Source organism: Oncorhynchus clarkii, chromosome 23, assembly GCF_045791955.1.
Source record: "Oncorhynchus clarkii lewisi isolate Uvic-CL-2024 chromosome 23, UVic_Ocla_1.0, whole genome shotgun sequence".
NCBI lineage: Eukaryota > Metazoa > Chordata > Actinopteri > Salmoniformes > Salmonidae > Oncorhynchus > Oncorhynchus clarkii.
Window position 1 is genome coordinate 39,684,029 of NC_092169.1, and position 20,858 is coordinate 39,704,886.

At 46.7% G+C, this 20,858-nt stretch overlaps 1 protein-coding gene across 1 annotated transcript in view; it reads right to left on the reverse strand.

Annotated features, from left to right (window-relative positions):
* Nucleotides 1-8,149: 8,149 nt before the first annotated feature.
* Nucleotides 8,150-20,858, reverse strand: part of LOC139381289 (cilia- and flagella-associated protein 337-like) — a 36,990-nt gene continuing 24,281 nt past the window's right edge. The window contains exons 15-20 of the mRNA XM_071124747.1: nt 15,382-15,527; nt 15,034-15,251; nt 13,668-13,822; nt 12,698-12,789; nt 9,690-9,818; nt 8,150-8,293 (exon numbers count right to left, since the gene is read on the reverse strand). Of these exons, the coding sequence (XP_070980848.1) occupies nt 8,150-8,293; nt 9,690-9,818; nt 12,698-12,789; nt 13,668-13,822; nt 15,034-15,251; nt 15,382-15,527 (884 nt within the window). The remainder of the gene's footprint in view (nt 8,294-9,689; nt 9,819-12,697; nt 12,790-13,667; nt 13,823-15,033; nt 15,252-15,381; nt 15,528-20,858) is intronic.

The window sequence follows — 20,858 nt, forward strand, 5'->3', positions numbered from 1 at the left end:
TTTCCTCTCCTCCATTCTCTCTTCTCTCCACCTCTCTCCTCCTGCATTCTCTCCTCTCCACCTCTCTGCTCTCCTCCATTCTCTCTACTTCTTTCTCCCCTCCTCCCCCTTTTCACTTCCTTCCACCTCCTCCATTTTATTATTCTCCACCCATCTCCTGCAATCTCTCACCTTTTCCTCAATCAGATTCACTCTCTCATCTCCTCTTTACTCTATATCTTCCTCTCCTCTACACTGATCCCTCTCTCTTCCTCTCCTCTACACTGATCCCTCTCTCTTTCTCTCCTCTACACTGATCCCTCTCTCTTCCTCTCCTCTACACTGATCCCTCTCTCTTCCTCTCCTCTACACTGATCCCTCTCTCTTCCTCTCTTCTACACTGATCCCTCTCTCTTCCTCTCCTCTACACTGATCCCTCTCTCTTCCTCTCCTCTACACTGATCCCTCTCTCTTCCTCTCCTCTACACTGATCCCTCTCTCTTCCTCTCTTCTACACTGATCCCTCTCTCTTCCTCTCCTCTACACTGATCCCTCTCTCTTCCTCTCTTCTACACTGATCCTTACTTTTGTCTCCGCTCCGCTCTGTTCAGCTCCAAGGCGCTGTTACAACAGCACTTTCCTTCACGTCCCACTTCCCATGCACACACACACACACACACAAACACACACACACACACACACACCTGCCCTGCTCCGTCACACTTGCCAGAGGGAGAGAAGGGGAGAGGGAGAGAGGGAGGCAGCGAGGGAATGGTAAAAGAGAGCTAGAACAAGTAACACACATGCACAGTCAGACAGTGTTTACAGACGGGCACTCTGACTTTCTTCTAATGTTTCAGTGAGAAGGTCCTTCAATGGCACTACTAAAAGTCACAGTAGACTGCATTTGTTATTCTAATTATTTTAGCAGCAAGAAACTCAGAGGGTATTTCCCAGACTGTTGTTACCGTGGTATTTTAGAAACATCAGTCGTGTGTTTGGGTGTGTGTGAGGAACTCTGGCAAAGCTACGCTATGACGTCTCCAACTCATTCTCTGGGGTGTTTCCTCTCTCTCTCTCTCTCTCTCTCTCTCTCTCTCTCTCTCTCTCTCTCTCTCTAATATCAATATCAATTTAAGGGCTTTATTGGCATGGGAACATATGTTAACATTGCCAAAGCAAGTGAAGTAGATAATAAACAAAAGTTAGCAGTAAACATTACACTCACAAAAGTTCCAAAATAATAAAGACATTTCAAATGTCAAATTATGTCTATATCCAGTGTTGTAACGATGTGCAAATGGTTAAAGTACAAAAGGTAAAATAAATGCACGTAAATATAGGTTGTATTTACAATGGTGTTTGTTCTTCACTGGTTGCCTTTTTCTTGTGGCAACAGGTCACAAATCTTGCTGCTGTGATGTCACACTGTGGTATTTCACACAGTAGATATGGGAGTTTATCAAAATTGGGTTAGTTTCAAATTCTTTGTGGATCTGTGCAATCTGAAGGAAATATGTGTCTCTAATATTGTCATACATTTGGCAGGAGGTTAGGAAGTGCAGCTCAGTTTCCACCTCATTTTGTTGTCAGTGTTTACATAGCCTGTCTTCTCTTGAGAGCCATGTCTGCCTACGTCGGCCTTTCTCATTAGCAAGGCTATGCTCACTGTCTGTACATAGTCAAAGCTTTCCTTAATTTAAAGTCAGTCACAGTGGTCAGGTATTATGCAACTGTGTACTTACTCTCTGTTTAGGGCCAAATAGCATTCTAGTTTGCTCTGTTTTTTTGTTCATTCTTTCCAATGTGTCAAGTCATTCTTTTTTAGTTTTCTTGTGATTTGGTCTAATTGTGTTGCTGTGCTGGGGCTCTGTGGGGTTTGTTTGTGAACAGAGCACCAGGACCAGCGTGCTTAGGGACTCTTCTTAAGGTTCATCTCTTTATTGGTGATGGCTTTGTTATGGAAGGTTTGGGAATCACTTCCTTTGAGGTGGTTGTAGAATTGAATGGGTCTTTTCTGGATTTTGCATGCATTATTTGGTGTTACACGTTGTACACAAAGGATTTTTTGCAGAATTCTGCATGCATAGTCTCTATTCGGTGTTTGTCCTATTTTGTGAATTCTTGGTTGGTGAGCGGACCCCAGAGCGCACAACCATTATGGGTAATGGGTTCTGTAACTGATTCAAGTATTTTTTGCCAGATCCTAAATGGTATGTTGAATTTTATGTTCCTTTTGATGGCATCTGCTAAATTGTAATTATTCGCTCCTATGGCCTATGTATTGCCTACCTCCTCATGCCTTTTGCACACAATGTTTCTACTGTGTTATTGACTTGTTTATTGTTTACTCCATGTGTAACTCTGTGTTGTTGTCTGTTCACACTGCTATGCTTTATCTTGGCCAGGTAGCAGTTGTAAATGAGAACTTGTTCTCAACTAGCCTACCTGGTTAAATAAAGGGGAAATCAATAATAAATAAAATAGAAGGCCTTGTCACGCCCTGGCCTTAGTTATCTTTGTTTTCTTTATTATTTTGGTTAGGCCAGGGTGTGATATGGGTGATTTATGTGTTTGTCTTGTCTAGGGTTTTTTGTAGATTTATGGGGTTGTGTTCAGTTTAGGTGTCTAGGTAAGTCTATGGTTGCCTAGATTGGTTCTCAATCAGAGGCAGGTGTTTATTGTTGTCTCTGATTGGGAGCCATATTTAGGCAGCCATATTCTTTGGGTATTTTGTGGGTGATTGTTTGCTGTCTTTGTGTTTTATGCACCAGTTAGGACTGTTACGGTTTTCACGTTTATTGTTTTGTCGTTTGTTCATGTTTGAGTTTTCTTATTAAAGAACCATGAACTATAACCACGCTGCGTTTTGGTCCGTCTCACCTTCCCAGGAAGAAAGCCGTGACAGGCCCTTCTTGCCTTGTCTCTCTTTTTTGTGTGCTCTAGGTTAACGATGTCTAGATGGAGTTTGTATTTGTGGTCCTGGCAACTGGACCTTTTTTGGAACACTCTTCCTGAGATTTACTGTCAGGGCTCAGGTCTGGCAGAGTCTGTGCAGAAGATCTAGGTGCTGCTGTAGGCCCTCCTTGGTTGGTGACAGAAGCACCAGATCATCAGCAAACAGTAGACATTTGACTTCAGATTCTATTAGGGTGAGGCCTGGTGCTGCAGACTGTTCCAGTGCCCTCGCCAATTATGTTGAAGAGCGTGGGGCTTAAGCTGCATCCCTGTCTTACCCCACGGCCATGTGGAAAGAAATGTGTGTTTTTGGCCAATTGTGTACAAGGATTTTATAATGTCGTATGTTTATCCCCGAACACCACTTTCCATCAATTTGAATAGCAGACCCTCATGCCGAATTGAATCAAAATATTTTTTTAACTCAACAAAGCATGAGAAGTTACCTGTGGTAAAAAGCTAATTGGACATTTGCTCATTGCATTATTTTCTCTGAGGAAATGAACTAGTCTGCTGTTAATGATAACGCAGAAGATTTTCCCAACATTGCTGTTGACGCATATCCCACTGTAGTTATTGGGGTCAAATTTGTTTTGACTTTTGTGGATTGGGGTGAATTTCATGGGTTTGTATTTTGTGCTGTAATTCATTCAATGTAATTGGAGAATCCAGTGGGATCTGGTAGTCTTAAACATTTGATTCTAAGATTTGTATTTGCCTCTGTCTCTCTCGTTCTAAGAAGGAAAAATATACCCAGACACTCCTTGATTGATGTTGGAAATGAGCGAAAGGCATCCGTAACCTGACATTTTATCTGTTAAAATGCTTCTTTGTGAAGACACTCAACAGTGAGCGAACAAGCCATAGAATAGCTAGGAATACCACAACTATGTCAGTTAAGAGCATTGTGTAATGAACGCTCAGGGAGAAAAAGGTGTAGATTCACGCGCAGAGCGCGGCAGGTGTTCATTTCGCCCTTGCAGAAGGCAGGAATTGTGGTCACAGGCAGGCAATGGTCATACACATGTAGGCAAACAGACAGATGAATCAAAACTAGGAGTGAAGGCTATAACTGGTTCTCACAAACGAGCTAGGAAAAGGCTTTGTAGAGTCAAAACGAACAATACCTCACAAAGGCACAAACAGAATGAACTGAACTAAGTAAGGAGCTGATGAGACCAGGTGAGTAACTAACACAGGTGAAATCAATGAACAAAAATGAAAGACAGGGCTACGTTCAAGAACACAAAGAAACAGAACACAAGGTTGACTAAGAAAATAAATACAGAACCTTACACTTTGGGCCAGTAACCGAAAGGTTGCTGGTTCAAATCCCCAAGCCAAGTAGGTGAAAAATTGGTCTATGAGTAAAGGACTTAAATCTAATTCCTCCTCTAAGTGGCTCTGGATAAGAGCATCTGCTAAATGACACAAAAAAAGTTAAATATGATTAGCTATTGTTCTAACAAACATAAATGCTTGATGTAAAAATACACATTTTATTTAGATAGGCGGCGACCACACTTTTTCACAAATGACTGAGCTTTCCATTAAATCAAACTGTCATTTGTATGTGTCACGCTTGTTGAAATGAGAGGACCAAGGTGCAGCGTGCATAGAGTTCCACATGATATTTAATAGTGAAACTTACAACAAAAACAACAAAGAATATAACAAATGTGCAGTATTGCGGTGCTCAAGGCAACTATACAAAAACAAGATCCCACAAACAGGTGGGAAAAGGCTGCATAAATATCATCCCCAATCAGAGACAACGACAGACAGCTGCTTCTCATTGGGAACCATACCAGGCCAACATAGAAAACAAAAAACTAGAACGCCCACCCTAATCACACCCTGACCCAACCAAATGGAGAAATAAAAAGTCTCTCTAAGGTCAGGGCGTGACAGTATGTGGTTCCTTAAAATGCCGTTGTCACAGTGTTTATTTAGCGAAGACAAAGTTGGCCCATTCTAAATGTCCCCCCCGAAATAAACCTTGGTAGGCTAACAGTGATAGAGAGAAATCATAAAAAAATATATATAATACGAGTTCAATCTATACTTCCTTCAGATTATCATCTAATGTCTGTGTTATGAACCATGAGTTGTTTACTAGCTGTGAGCTAACCCTGTCTGTGACTGTTTTATCCCAAACACTGCTCTGTTCCTACTAACAACGTTGTTTTCCCTCTCTCCCCAGAAAGCCATAACCAAGCTTAAAATAGCCTAACCCTGGTTTTGGGGAAACACACAAGGAAGACACATAAAGGAAATACATTGGGGGGAATAGAATGAGAAAAGACCACAACCAAACAACCCCAGGTTGTACGGTTTTATTTCTATAATTCAAATCTGCAGTGAAAAGGATAGGATAGATAATATTGTACAAAAATGAATTGTGCTGATAAAGGTTTAGTGTCCTGGTGGGAGCGTTCACCCGGGGAAGAGCTGGTCTGGGAACCAGCTCAAGTTCCGGCAGCACATTGTCAAGACAATCCTGAGATCCGACATAGCCCTGGTCTCGAGTCCACGGAGACCATCATTATTCTGGAGTTGACAGTCTCTTGGGAAGATCGTCTTGAGGAGGCATACGAGAGGAAGAGGGCCAAGTACGAGGGACTGGTCATCGACTGTCAGAAGCAGGTTTGGAAGGCTAGGTGATGCCTATCGAGGTAGGATGCAGGGGTTTTGCTGGGCAATCCCTCTACAGAGCCTACAACACACTTGGCATCAATGGAGCGAAGAGGAGGAGAGCCATCAGCAACACCATCGAGGCAGCTGAAAGAGCCTCAAGATGGTTCTGGATCAAGAGAGGAGATCCATGGGGAGCAGCGACATGCCACCTGGACATAAGTCCGGTTCTGATCAACCTCGACTGGATCGCCTGGGTGAGGGTGTCTGATGTTGAAAGACCCAAAACACCCTATGACCCAGGTTGCATTACTGATGATGTGTCCATGTATTCATTCAATCAGTCATAAATGTGTCTCTCTACCCTTTCCTTCACACACAGTGAAGCCTGGTGTGTTTTATGTTGACACAACATCACATGGTTCCTGTTATTGAGTCTTGGGCATTAATATGGAGTTGGTCCCCCCCTTGTCGTTGTAACAGCCTCCACTCTTCTGGGAAGGCGTTCCCACTAGATGTTAGAACATTACTGCAGGGACTTGCTTCCATTCAGGCACAAGAGTATTAGTGAGGTTGTGCACTGATGTTGGGCGATTGGGCCTGGCTTGCAGTTGGCGTTCCAATGCATCCCAAGTGTCGATGGGGTTGAGGTCAGGGCTCTGTGCAGGCCAGTCAAGTTCTTCCACACAGATCTTGACAAACCATTTCTGTATGGACCTTGCTTTGTGCACGGGTGTATTGTCATCTTGAAACAGGAAAAGGGCCTTCCCCAAACTACTGCAACAAAGTTGGAATCACAGAATCATCTAGAATGTCATTGTATGCTGTGGCGTTAAGATTTCCCTTCACTGGAACTAAGGGGCCTAGCCTGAACCATGAAAAATAGCCCCAGACCATTCATCCTCCTCCTCCAAACTTTACAGTCGGCACTATGCATTGGGGCAGGTAGCGTTCTCCTGGCATCTGCCAAACCCAGTTTTGGCCATCGGCCTGCCAGATGGTGAAGCGTGATTCATCACTCCAGAGATCACGTTTCCACTGTTCCAGAGTCCAATGGCGGTGAGCTTTACACTACTCCAGCCGACGCTTGGCATGGCGCATGGTAATCTTTGCCCATTTCATGAAGCTCCTGACAAACAGTTATTGTTGCTTCCAGAAGCAGTTTGGAACTTGGTAGTCAGTGTTGCAACCAAGGACAGATGATTTTTACGTGCTACACACTTCAGCACTCGGGGGTCCCGTTCTGTGAGCTTGTGTGGCCTGCAATAAGTACTGCAGTGCATCTCCGCCTCATGGACTGCACCAGATTTGCCAATTATTGCTGTGAGATGTTACCACACTCTTCCACCAAGGCACCTGCAAGTCATGGACATTTCTGGGGGGAATGGCCCTGGCCCTCACCCTCCGATCCAACAGATCCCAGATGTGCTCAATGGGATTGAGATCCAGGCTCTTCGCTGACCATGGCAGAACACTGACATTCCTGTCTTGCAGGAAATCACGCACAGGACGAGCAGTATGGCTGGTGACATTGTCATGCTGGAGGGTCATGTCAGGATGAGCCTGCAGGAAGGGTACTACATGAGGGAGGAGGATGTCTTCCCTGTAACGCACAGCGTTGATATTGCCTTCAACGACAACAAGCTCAGTCCGATGATGCTGTGACACACCGCACCAGACCATGACGGACCCTCCACCTCCAAATCGATACACCATCCCATCTGGTTTAGGTTTAGTGGGACTATCATTTGTTTTTCAACAGGACTATGACCAAACACACCTCCAGGCTGTGTAAGGGCTATTTGACCATGAAGGAGAGTGATGGGGTGCTGCATCCGATGACCTGGCCTCCACAATCCCCCGACCTCAACCAAATTGAGATGGTTTGGGATGGGTCGGACCGAAGAGTGAAGGAAAAGGAGCCAACAAGTGCTCAGCATATGTGGGAAATCTTTCAAGACTGCAAGGGTGGCTATTTGAAGAATCTCAAATATATTTTTTGGTCACTACATGATCCCATATATGTGTTATTTCATTGTTTGGATGTCTTCACTATTATTCTGCAATGTAGAAAATTGTAAAATAAGGAGAAACCCTTGAATGAGTAGGTGTTCTAAAACTTTTAGCTGGTAGTGTATAATGTCTCCATATATTGGTCTAGTACCACCTATAATGTCTCTGGAAATTGGTCTGTTAGTGCCTCCTATTGGTTGTAACTGTGGATGCTACATCGGTCTACTGTTTGTCTGAGCTGAGTTCAGCAGTGTGTTATTTTGTCAGAGGAATTGAGATATGCTGATAATTAATTTCATAGGCTAATTATTTGGTTTTATTATTTATTATTATTATGAGTCGCATGTGAGGTATATATAATATCATGCATGTTACATATTACATATTATTACACTATAATCTGATAGGAGAAGAGGAGGAGGAGGAGAGGTGGAGAGGAAGAGGAGAAGGAAGTGGAGGAGGAGGAGAGGAAGAGGAGAAGGATGTGAAGGATAAGGAGGAAGAGGAGGAGGAAGAGAAGGAGAAGGAAAGGAGGAGGAGGAGAATAGTAGAAGGAAGAGGCTGGTCAGGTGGCTTCCTGTTCTTGCTCTGAGCTGTTGATTGACAGCTGTAGGGAGCTAAGCCCCGCTTCACTCACACAACTCAGAGTCTGACGCTGCATCCAAGGGCTCATGGGTAAATCCTCCGGCAGGAACACCTGCTGACAGTCCTGGGAGAGGGGGAGAGGGAGAAAGGAGACCAGAGGAGAGGAGGGTAAAGTAGGTGAATAGTGATGTGGGGATGAGGGGGAATGGAAGAGTTAAAGGAAGAGTTTGAGGTTCAAAGTTTAGGTTGAGAATACATTTCTCATGCAGGCTTACGACTGATGTTCCAACAACAAAACATATATTCCCTCAAGGCCTGACACCCTTCCTTTCTCCCTCACCAACCATCATTGAGTCGGCAGGCTAAAATCTCTCACATCAGGCAGAGCATGGCAACAAACTCACAAACACAGGAAGACAGACAGAGAGAGGAATTTTAGTGGAAGAGAGGGGGAAATAGAGGAAGAGAGGGGGAAATAGAGGAAAAAAGAGGAAGAGAGGACGACAGGGGGAAATAGAGGACAACAGGGGGAAATAGAGGAAGAGTGATAAAAAGAGGAAGAGAGTGGGAAATAGAGGAAGAGAGTGGGAAATAGAGGAAGAGAGTGGGAAATAGAGGAAGAGAGTGGGAAATAGAGGAAGAGAGAGTTAAATAGAGGAAGAGAGTGGGGAATAGAGGAAGAGAGTGGGAAATAGAGGAAGAGAGAGTTAAATAGAGGAAGAGAGAGGGAAATAGAGTAAGAGAGTGGGAAATAGAGGAAGAGAGGGGGAAATAGAGGAAGAGAGGGGGAAATAGAGGAAGAGAGTGGGAAATAGAGGAAGAGAGTGGGAAATAGAGGAAGAGAGTGGGAAATAGAGGAAGAGAGTGGGAAATAGAGGAAGAGAGGGAAATAGAGGAAGAGAGAGGGAAATAGAGGAAGAGAGAGGGAAATAGAGGAAGAGAGTGGGAAATAGAGGAAGAGAGAGTTAAATAGAGGAAGAGAGTGGGAAATAGAGGAAGAGAGTGGGAAATAGAGGAAGGGAATAAAGAGAGATTGTGAAAGAGAAAAAAATAAACTGAATCCAGAGTCTGTTGCTATGTAACCGTGCAGACAAATACATTTCTCCCCAAAAACTTCTGAAATAGAACAGCAAATATTCCTTCTGCTCTGTTTTTATGACTCTTCCCTATCCATCATGCTTTTTCTTGGACTACTCCAGTCCTTCCGACCATGGAATGTTGCAGCCACACCGTCTTTGCCTAAAGGATGTGGAGTTACGCTGTAAAATGTCTTCTGCATTGATCACTGGTGTCTTTCAGTTCTATTTACTGGCAATTACTATTACAATGCTGGTGTAAGAAACCCAGAGATGAAAGTCAAGTTCATTAGCAGCCAAATGTGTGTAAACCCAGTAACAATACAATGCAATACAGTGCATGCATCAACAGTAGTTGAATTAGGTGGGTTAGTGTTGGGCTGCAACAAAAGCCTGTACACACTCTGATGGACCCAGGTTTGATGACCTTTGACCTACACTCACCTGCACGGCCAGGGCCTGGAAGGGCGTGCACAAGCCCCCGATGGGGAAGAGCTTATTGACGTTGATGTCACCAAATACCTGCCTCCTCTCTCTCCTAACTGCCATCTTCCTCTGGATGCCCCCATATAGCTGGTGACACTGAGACACCTGGGGGAGGGGGAGGGAGATTAGGTTCTGGTTGTAAATGGGAAACAATTGTGCCACCAGGTCTGGTGTCTGTGTGTGTCTGTGAGATAGGGAGTGAGAGGGAGAAAGAGGGAGAAAGGGGGAGAGAGAGAGGGAGAGAGAGAAAGGGAGAGGAAGGGAGAGAGAGGGGGAGAGAGAGGGAGGGGGAGAGAGAAAGAGGGAGAGAGGGGGAGAGAGGGAGGGAGGGGGAGAGAGAGAGGGGGAGGGAGGGGGGGAGAGAGATGGGGAGAGAGGGGGAGAGAGAGGGAGGGAGAGGGAGTTAGAGGGAGTGAGAGAGAGGGAGAGAGGGGGAGAGAGCGAGGGAGGGAGGGGGAGAGAGAGGGAGGGAGGGAGGGGGGGGGGGGGGGGAGGGGGGAGAGAGAGAGGGAGAGAGAGGGAGAGGGAGTGAGAGAGAGGGAGAGAGGGGGAGAGAGAGAGGGAGGGAGGGGGAGAGAGAGAGAGGGAGGGAGAGACTTACAGTTGTTCCATTCATCTTAAGATAGCTACAGTAGGTGAGACAATATATATATACATATTACTGTCATAGCAAGTCACTGTTATTTTTTGTTATTGTTTGAGACTAGTGTCATTCGTCTGACTATCTCTGGTAGTCAGTGATCATGTCGGAACAGTCGGAACAGTCGGAACAGGCTCTGAGTTTACATGATTTGAAAGCAGAATTATGCAGTGTGTTGCTGTGTATTGGAGTGCGTGTTGCTGTGTGTTGGGGTTTGTGTTGGAGTGGGTGTGTGAGTGTTGGAGCGGGTGCTGGAGCGGGTGCTGGAGCGGGTGCTTGGAGCGTGAGTTGGAGCGTGAGTTGGAGCGTGAGTTGGAGCGTGAGTTGGAGCACGAGTTGGAGCACGAGTTGGAGCACGAGTTGGAGCACGAGTTGGAGCACGAGTTGGAGCATGAGTTGGAGCATGAGTTGGAGCGCGAGTTGGAGCGTGAGTTGGAGCGTGTGTTGGAGGGTATGTTGGAGCGTGAGTTGGAGCGTGAGTTGGAGCGTGAGTTGGAGTCAGTCTTACCCTGATGTGCTGGAGCGGGTGCTTGGAGCGGGTGCTTGGAGCGTGAGTTGGAGCGTGAGTTGGAGCACGAGTTGGAGCATGAGTTGGAGCATGAGTTGGAGCATGAGTTGGAGCGTGAGTTGGAGCGTGTGTTGGAGCGTGAGTTGGAGGGTATGTTGGAGCGTGAGTTGGAGCGTGAGTTGGAGTCAGTCTTACCCTGATGTGCTGGAGCGTGAGTTGGAGCGTGAGTTGGAGCGTGAGTTGGAGCGGGTGCTTGGAGCGTGAGTTGGAGCACGAGTTGGAGCATGAGTTGGAGCGTGAGTTGGAGCGTGTGTTGGAGCGTGAGTTCCACGCTCCAACTCACGCTCCAACTCACGCTCCAGCACATCAGGGTAAGACTGACTCCAACTCACGCTCCAACTCACGCTCCAACACACGCTCCAACTCACGCTCCAACTCACGCTCCAGCACATCAGGGTAAGACTGACTCCAACACACACTCCAACTCACGCTCCAACTCACGCTCCAACACACGCTCCAACACACGCTTGGAGCGTGAGTTGGAGCGTGAGTTGGAGTCAGTCTTACCCTGATGTGCTGGAGCGTGAGTTGGAGCGTGAGTTGGAGCGTGAGTTGGAGCGTGTGTTGGAGCGTGAGTTGGAGCGTGAGTTGGAGCACGAGTTGGAGCATGAGTTGGAGCGTGAGTTGGAGCGTGAGTTGGAGCGTGAGTTGGAGCGTGTGTTGGAGGGTATGTTGGAGCGTGAGTTGGAGCGTGAGTTGGAGTCAGTCTTACCCTGATGTGCTGGAGCGTGAGTTGGAGCGTGAGTTGGAGCGTGTGTTGGAGCGTGTGTTGGAGCGTGAGTTGGAGCGTGAGTTGGAGCGTGAGTTGGAGCGTGAGTTGGAGCGTGTGTTGGAGCGTGAGTTGGAGCGTGAGTTGGAGCGTGAGTTGGAGCGTGAGTTGGAGCGTGAGTTGGAGCGTGTGTTGGAGCGTGAGTTGGAGCGTGTGTTGGAGTCAGTCTTACCCTGATGTGCTGGAGCGTGAGTTGGAGCATGAGTTGGAGCGTGTGTTTGAGCGTGAGTTGGAGCGTGAGTTGGAGTCAGTCTTACCCTGATGTGCTGGAGCGTGAGTTGGAGCGTGTGTTGGAGCGTGTGTTGGAGCGTGTGTTGGAGCGTGTGTTGGAGCGTGAGTTGGAGCGTGAGTTGGAGCGTGAGTTGGAGCGTGAGTTGGAGCGTGTGTTGGAGCGTGAGTTGGAGCGTGTGTTGGAGCGTGTGTTGGAGCGTGAGTTGGAGCGTGAGTTGGAGCGTGAGTTGGAGCGTGAGTTGGAGCGTGAGTTGGAGCGTGTGTTGGAGCGTGAGTTGGAGCGTGAGTTGGAACATGAGTTGGAGCGTGTGTTGGAGAGTGTGTTGGAGCGTGAGTTGGAGCGTGAGTTGGAGCGTGAGTTGGAGCATGTGTTGGAGTCAGTCTTACCCTGATGTGCTGGAGTGTGTGCTGGAGCGTGTGCTTGGAGCGTGTGTTGGAGTCAGTCTTACCCTGATGTGCTGGAGTGTGTGCTGGAGCGTGTGCTTGGAGTGTGTGCTGGAGCGTGTGCTTGGAGTGTGTGCTGGAGCGTGTGCTTGGAGCGTGTGCTTGGAGCGGGTGCTTGGAGCGGGTGCTTGCAGCGTGTGCTTGGAGCGTGAGTTGGAGCATGAGTTGGAGCATGAGTTGGAGTCAGTCTTACCCTGATGTGCTGGAGCGTGAGTTGGAGCGTGAGTTGGAGGGTATGTTGGAGCGTGAGTTGGAGCGTGAGTTGGAGCGTGTGTTGGAGGGTATGTTGGAGCGTGAGTTGGAGTCAGTCTTACCCTGATGTGTTGAGCGTGACATGGAGCAGGGCTCTCCTCTGTGCCGACAGGCCCTGTCTGGTTCTCTGGTGTTGGGGCTTCCTCTACAGGCCCTGCAGGGAGGAAACTGTTTAATGTGGGTATAATCATGTGTGTGTGTGTGTGTGTGTGTGTGTGTGTGTGTGTGTGGCTTGAAAGAGGAGCACAGCTAATCAATTATTTTGACAGCGACATAGGCAGACTGGGAGAGGAACGTGTACACACACACACACACACACCTCAATTCTAGCCTCTGGGTCCTGACTGGAACGTTTGCCAAACATACTAAACTACTGCTCCAATTCTACTGTTCTAGAATGTCAAGAATGTCCAGAGTCCATGCTTTATAACGCAGTTAAATTGAATTATAGTATCAGGTTTTATTGGGTCTGGCTATGACCTCTCTGGCTTTACAGTGACCTTTCTCCTTCCTCAATACTGCCACTGTGCGTCAGACTCCTGTCGTAGGGCCACTGTGTGTCAGACTCCTGTCGTAGGGCCACTGTGTGTCAGACTCCTGTCGTAGGGCCACTGTGTGTCAGACTCCTGTCGTAGGGCCACTGTGTGTCAGACTCCTGTCGTAGGGCCACTGTGTGTCAGACTCCTGTCGTAGGGCCACTCTGTTTCAGACTCCTGTCGTAGGGCCACTGTGTGTCAGACTCCTGTCGTAGGGCCACTGTGCGTCAGACTCCTGTCGTAGGGCCACTGTGCGTCAGACTCCTGTCGTAGGGCCACTGTGCGTCAGACTCCTGTCGTAGGGCCACTGTGCGTCAGACTCCTGTCGTAGGGCCACTGTGCGTCAGACTCCTGTCGTAGGGCCACTGTGTGTGTGTGTGTGTGTGTGTGTGTGTGTGTGTGTGTGTGTGTGTGTGTGTGTGTGTGTGTGTGTGTGTGTTTCTGTCCATGCGTGGGGGACTGTGTGTATGAACACCTGTTTGTTGCTAATAGTTACCTTCATAAATCCATTCCTCCGGTGAACCCGGACCCCCGCTGAAAAGGTCAGATGTTTGACCTGTGACCTCGCTGCTCTGTGATGGGTCACTTTCACTCTCAATCTTCTTCTCCCTTTCTTCCTTCTCCTCCTCAGCCAGGTTGTTTACCTGGTCTCTGTATAGAAAACAGCCAGGTTGTTTACCTGGTCTCTGTATAGAAAACAGCCAGGTTGTTTACCTGGTCTCTGTACAGAAAGCAGCCAGGTTGTTTACCTGGTCTCTGTATAGAAAACAGCCAGGTTGTTTACCTGGTCTCTGTACAGAAAACAGCCAGGTTGTTTACCTGGTCTTGTACAGAAAACAGCCAGGTTGTTTACCTGGTCTTGTACAGAAAACAGCCAGGTTGTTTACCTGGTCACTGTATAGAAAACAGAGTTTGATCAAACTTATATCTAACCTTGACTTATCATTGATATAAATCACTTTCAAGAGAGACTTTGTGATCTGTTTGTGATCTGTTTTTTGAGAACCTATGTTTCAGGGAGCTTAATTGTCCAGTAAACATCTAATGACATGTTTTTGTATGCTACAGTGTTTACTAGGGTTGTACCACAGTGGCCTCATGACCACTAAAACCATACCACACACACTGTCACACCAGGCCTGCCCTCAGATAACATATTGATTAGTGTGTGTGCCTCTTTCCCTTGGGAAGATTGATGACGTTCTGTTCACCACATCCCCACAACAGCAAACGGTTGTTATGGGTGACTCTCTATCCAGTCACTCATTCACACACTACTGAAAAGCGTCCATACCAAACCAAACTCCATCTGGTTTAATTTAGCTATGTTTACAGTAAACTTTCAACAGGAGTCAATCAATCAATGTGGTTGTGGAAAAAGTTCATCAGGATTTCTTTCTCATGGCTTCCCATCAGAATACACAAACACACACACACACACACACACACACACAGTTCAGCCTAGCCCTCTTCTATGCCTCCTACAAATCCTCTTCAACATTTTAACATCATTCAACATCATTCATATGATGCAAATCTCTCATTTTGTGTGTTTTTCCCTGAGTCTAGAAATACACCCGGTTCTTACAGAAATATTCGCCAGCCCACATCGACACACCAGGCCAGACTGCTTAATTCTGTGGTACTTTTAGATATATAATGGGAGCCATTTTAGAGTTATATATATATATAAAAGACTACAAAGGAGTAGATTGAGAAAGCCTCGGTAGGCCTAGAAGTTACAAGAGGACAACAAAAACAAGTTAGGAAAAATGGAGACCCATAAAACAGTAGATGTGTAGAACTTAGTGATGTTGATCCAAGTGGACTACTTCTGGATTACTGAGAGACCACTTCAGTACCTGGAGGTGTGGTGAGGGGCTGGGTCAACGAGGCTCCACTGTGGTTCCTGTCCAAATGAACCTACATGCCCTCCCTCCCCCGTCCACACTCTGCTGGTCCCATCCACAGAGCCAGAGAGGAAGAAGAGTCTCTCTGTGTACACCAGCACCTCAACACTCACTATTGCCCCCTCATGGGCCCTCCAGGACTGCAGGAGAGGAGGGTGGCTTGGGGAGGGCTGGGGAGGTGAACCATGTGAAGATAGAGTACAGTGTAAAACACATCAAACAGAGGTGTATCCTACATTTGCATTTACTATACTCAAAAATCTCACACATTCACATACATGTACACACACCAACCCTGACCTCCTGTGTGATGCATAGCGCGTACTGAGAGATGTCCCAGACCTGAACACACCCTGCTGTGTCTCCAGTGACCAGGATGTTGTTCTCCTGGTCTGAAGTCAGCCCCAACACACACTCCTTCTCTCCACCAGGGGCATAGAACTGACCTGAGAGGGAGAGCGAGAGAGAGAGATGACAATACTGTATACTCCAGAAAGAGAGAGATGATAATACTGTATATTCCAGACAGACATGATAATACTGTATACTCCAGACAGAGAGAGATGATAATACTGTATACTCCAGACAGAGAAATGATAATACTGTATACTCCAGACAGAGAGAGATGATAATACTGTATACACCAGACAGACATGATACTACTGTATACTCCAGACAGACATGATAATACTGTATACTCCAGACAGAGAGAGATGATAATACTGTATACTCCAGACAGAGAGAGATGACAATACTGTATACTCCAGACAGAGAGATGATAATACTGTATACTCCAGACAGAGAGATGATAATACTGTATACTCCAGATAGACATGATAATACTGTATACTCCAGACAGAGAGAGATGATACTACTGTATACTCCAGACAGAGAGATGATAATACTGTATACTCCAGACAGAGAGATGATAATACTGTATACTCCAGACAGAGAGAGATGATAGTACTGTATACTCCAGACAGACATGATAATACTGTATACTCCAGACAGAGAGATTATAATACTGTATACTCCAGACAGAGAGATGATAATACTGTATACTCCAGACAGACATGATAATACTGTATACTCCAGACAGAGAGAGATGATAATACTGTATACTCCAGACAGAGAGAGATGACAATACTGTATACTCCAGACAGAGAGATGGTAATACTGTATACTCCAGACAGAGAGATTATAATACTGTATACTCCAGACAGAGAGATGATAATACTGTATACTCCAGACAGACATGATAATACTGTATACTCCAGACAGAGAGAGATGATAATACTGTATACTCCAGACAGACATGATAATACTGTACACTCCAGACATAGAGAGATGATAATACTGTATACTCCAGACAGACATGATAATACTGTATACTCCAGACAGACATGATAATACTGTATACTCCAGACAGAGAGATGATAATACTGTATACTCCAGACAGAGAGATGATAATACTGTATACTCCAGACAGAGAGAGATGATAATACTGTATACTCCAGACAGACATGATTATACTGTATACTCCAGACAGACATGATAATACTGTATACTCCAGACAGAGAGAGATGATAATACTGTATACTCCAGATAGACATGATAATACTGTATACTACAGACATAGAGAGATGATAATACTGTATACTCCAGACAGACATGATAATACTGTATACTCCAGACAGAGAGATGATAATACTGTATACTCCAGACAGAGAGATGATAATACTGTATACTCCAGACAGAGAGATGATAATACTGTATACTCCAGACAGACATGATACTACTGTATACTCCAGACAGACATGATAAAACTGTATACTCCAGACAGAGAGATATGATAATACTGTATACTCCAGACAGAGAGAGATGATAATACTGTATACTCCAGACAGAGAGAAATGATAATACTGTATACTCCAGACAGACATGATAATACTGTATACTCCAGACAGAGAGAGATGATAATACTGTATACTCCAGACAGACATGATAATACTGTATACTCCAGACAGAGAGATGATAATACTGTATACTCCAGACAGAGAGAGATGATACTACTGTATACTCCAGACAGAGAGATGATAATACTGTATACTCCAGACAGAGAGATATGATAATACTGTATACTCCAGACAGACATGATAATACTGTATACTCCAGACAGAGATGATAATACTGTATACTCCAGACAGACATGATAATACTGTATACTCCAGACAGAGAGATATGATAATACTGTATACTCCAGACAGACATGATAATACTGTATACTCCAGACAGAGAGATGATAATACTGTATACTCCAGACAGACATGATAATACTGTATACTCCAGACAGAGAGAGATGATAATACTATATACTCCAGACAGAGAGAGATGATAATACTGTATACTCCAGACAGACATGATAATACTGTATACTCCAGACAGAGAGAGATGATAATGCTGTATACTCCAGACAGACATGATAATACTGTATACTCCAGACAGAGAGATGATAATACTGTATACTCCAGACAGAGAGAGATGATACTACTGTATACTCCAGACAGAGAGATGATAATACTGTATACTCCAGACAGAGAGATATGATAATACTGTATACTCCAGACAGACATGATAATACTGTATACTCCAGACAGAGAGATATGATAATACTGTATACTCCAGACAGACATGATAATACTGTATACTCCAGACAGAGAGATGATAATACTGTATACTCCAGACAGACATGATAATACTGTATACTCCAGACAGAGAGAGATGATAATACTGTATACTCCAGACAGACATGATAATACTGTATACTCCAGACAGAGAGATGATAATACTGTATACTCCAGACAGAGAGAGATGATACTACTGTATACTCCAGACAGAGAGAGATGATACTACTGTATACTCCAGACAGAGAGATGATAATACTGTATACTCCAGACAGAGATGATAATACTGTATACTCCAGACAGACATGATAATACTGTATACTCCAGACAGAGAGAGATGATAATACTATATACTCCAGACAGAGAGAGATGAACTGTACAGTACATATACCTACACTAGGACAGAGAGGACAGAGGGTACATAAATAGGTTGATTGATATGTATAATGTAGTTTATGAAAGTTCAATCTGTCATCATAAAGTCACACTCAGATTTACTACAGTCCACCACATAGGCTCCCTCTCCCACTTTCATTCTATCTCCTTCCTTAGCTACACCGTGTGTGTGTGTCCTGGTTACCATAAGTGTGTGTGTGTGTCCTGGTTACCTTGTGTGTGTGTGTGTGTCCTGGTTACCATGAGTGTGTGTGTGTGTCCTGGTTACCGTGTGTGTGTGTGTCCTGGTTACTGTGAGTGTGTGTGTGTGTGTGTGTCCTGGTTACCGTGAGTGTGTGTCCTGGTTACCATGCGTGCGTGTCCTGGGTACCGTGAGTATGCGTGCGTGTCCTGGTTACCGTGAGTGTGCGTGCGTGTCCTGGTTACTGTGAGTGTGTGTGTGTGTGTCCTGGTTACCGTGAGTGTGTGTCCTGGTTACCATGCGTGCGTGTCCTGGTTACCGTGAGTATGCGTGCGTGTCCTGGTTACCGTGTGTGTGTGTGTCCTGGTTACTGTGAGTATGTGTGTGTGTGTCCTGGTTACCGTGAGTATGCGTGCGTGTCCTGGTTACCGTGAGTGTGCGTGCGTGTCCTGGTTACTGTGAGTGTGTGTGTGTGTGTCCTGGTTACCGTGAGTGTGTGTCCTGGTTACCATGCGTGCGTGTCCTGGTTACCGTGAGTATGCGTGCGTGTCCTGGTTACCGTGAGTGTGCGTGCGTGTCCTGGTTACCGTGAGTATGCGTGCGTGTCCTGGTTACCGTGAGTGTGCGTGCGTGTCCTGGTTACCATGCGTGCGTGTCCTGGTTACCGTGAGCATGCGTGCGTGTCCTGGTTACCGTGAGTATGAGTGCGTGTCCTGGTTACCATGCGTGCGTGTCCTGGTTACCGTGAGTATGCGTGCGTGTCCTGGTTACCATGCATGCGTGTCCTGGTTACCGTGAGTATGCGTGCGTGTCCTGGTTACCGTGAGTGTGCGTGCGTGTCCTGGTTATCGTGAGTGTGTGTCCTGGTTATCGTGAGTGTGCGTGCGTGTCCTGGTTACTGTGAGTATGCGTGCGTGTCCTGGTTACCGTGAGTATGCGTGCGTGTCCTGGTTACCGTGAGTGTGCGTGCGTGTCCTGGTTATCGTGAGTGTGTGTCCTGGTTATCGTGAGTGTGCGTGCGTGTCCTGGTTACTGTGAGTATGCGTGCGTGTCCTGGTTACCGTGAGTATGAGTGCGTGTCCTGGTTATCGTGAGTATGCGTGTGTGTCCTGGTTACCGTGAGTATGCGTGCGTGTCCTGGTTACCATGAGTGTGCGTGTCCTGGTTACCGTGAGTATGCGTGCGTGTCCTGGTTATCGTGAGTGTGCGTGTCCTGGTTACCGTGAGTGTGTGTGCCCTGGTTACCATGAGTGTGCGTGTCCTGGTTACCGTGAGTGTGCGTGTCCTGGTTACCGTGAGTGTGCGTGTCCTGGTTACCGTGAGTGTGCGTGTCCTGGTTACCGTGAGTGTCCTGGTTACCGTGAGTGTGCGTGTCCTGGTTACCGTGAGTGTGCGTGTGTGTCTCCTGGTTACCATGCGTGCGTGTCCTGGTTACCGTGAGTATGCGTGCGTGTCCTGGTTACTGTGAGTGTGCATGCATATCCTGGTTATCGTGAGTGTGCGTGTCCTGGTTACCATGCGTGCGTGTTCTGGTTACCGTGAGTGTGCGTGCGTGTCCTGGTTACCGTGAGTATGAGTGCGTGTCCTGGTTACCATGCGTGCGTGTCCTGGTTACCGTGAGTGTGCGTGTCCTGGTTACCGTGAGTGTGCGTGTGTGTCTCCTGGTTACCATGCGTGCGTGTCCTGGTTACAGTGAGTATGCGTGCGTGTCCTGGTTACCGTGAGTATGAGTGCGTGTCCTGGTTACCGTGAGTGTGCGTGTCCTGGTTACCGTGAGTGTGCGTGTGTATCTCCTGGTTACTATGCGTGCGTGTCCTGGTTACCGTGAGTATGCGTGCGTGTCCTGGTTACCGTGAGTATGAGTGCGTGTCCTGGTTACCATGCGTGCGTGTCCTGGTTACCGTGAGTATGCGTGCGTGTCCTGGTTACCGTGAGTGTGCGTGTCCTGGTTACCGTGAGTGTGCGTCTCCTGGTTACCATGTGTGCGTGTCCTGGTTACCGTGAGTATGCGTGCATGTCCTGGTTACCGTGAGTATGAGTGCGTGTTCTGGTTACCATGCGTGCGTGTACTGGTTACCGTGAGTATGCGTGCGTGTCCTGGTTACTGTGAGTGTGCATGCAGTTCCTGGTTATCGTGAGTGTGCGTGCGTGTCCTGGTTACCGTGAGTGTGCGTGCGTGTCCTGGTTACCGTGAGTGTGCGTGCGTGTCCTGGTTACCGTGAGTGTGCGTGCGTGTCCTGGTTACCGTGAGTGCGTGTGTCCTGGTTACCATGAGTGTGCGTGCGTGTCCTTGTTACCGTGAGTGTGCATGTCCTGGTTACCGTGAGTGTGCGTGTCCTGGTTACCGTGAGTGTGCGTGTCCTGGTTACCGTGAGTGTGCGTGCGTGTCCTGGTTACCGTGAGTGTGCGTGTCCTGGTTACCGTGAGTGTGTGTGCCCTGGTTACCATTAGTGTGCGTGCCCTGATTACCGTGAGTGTGTGTGCTCTGGTTACCGTGGGTGTGTGTGCCCTGGTTA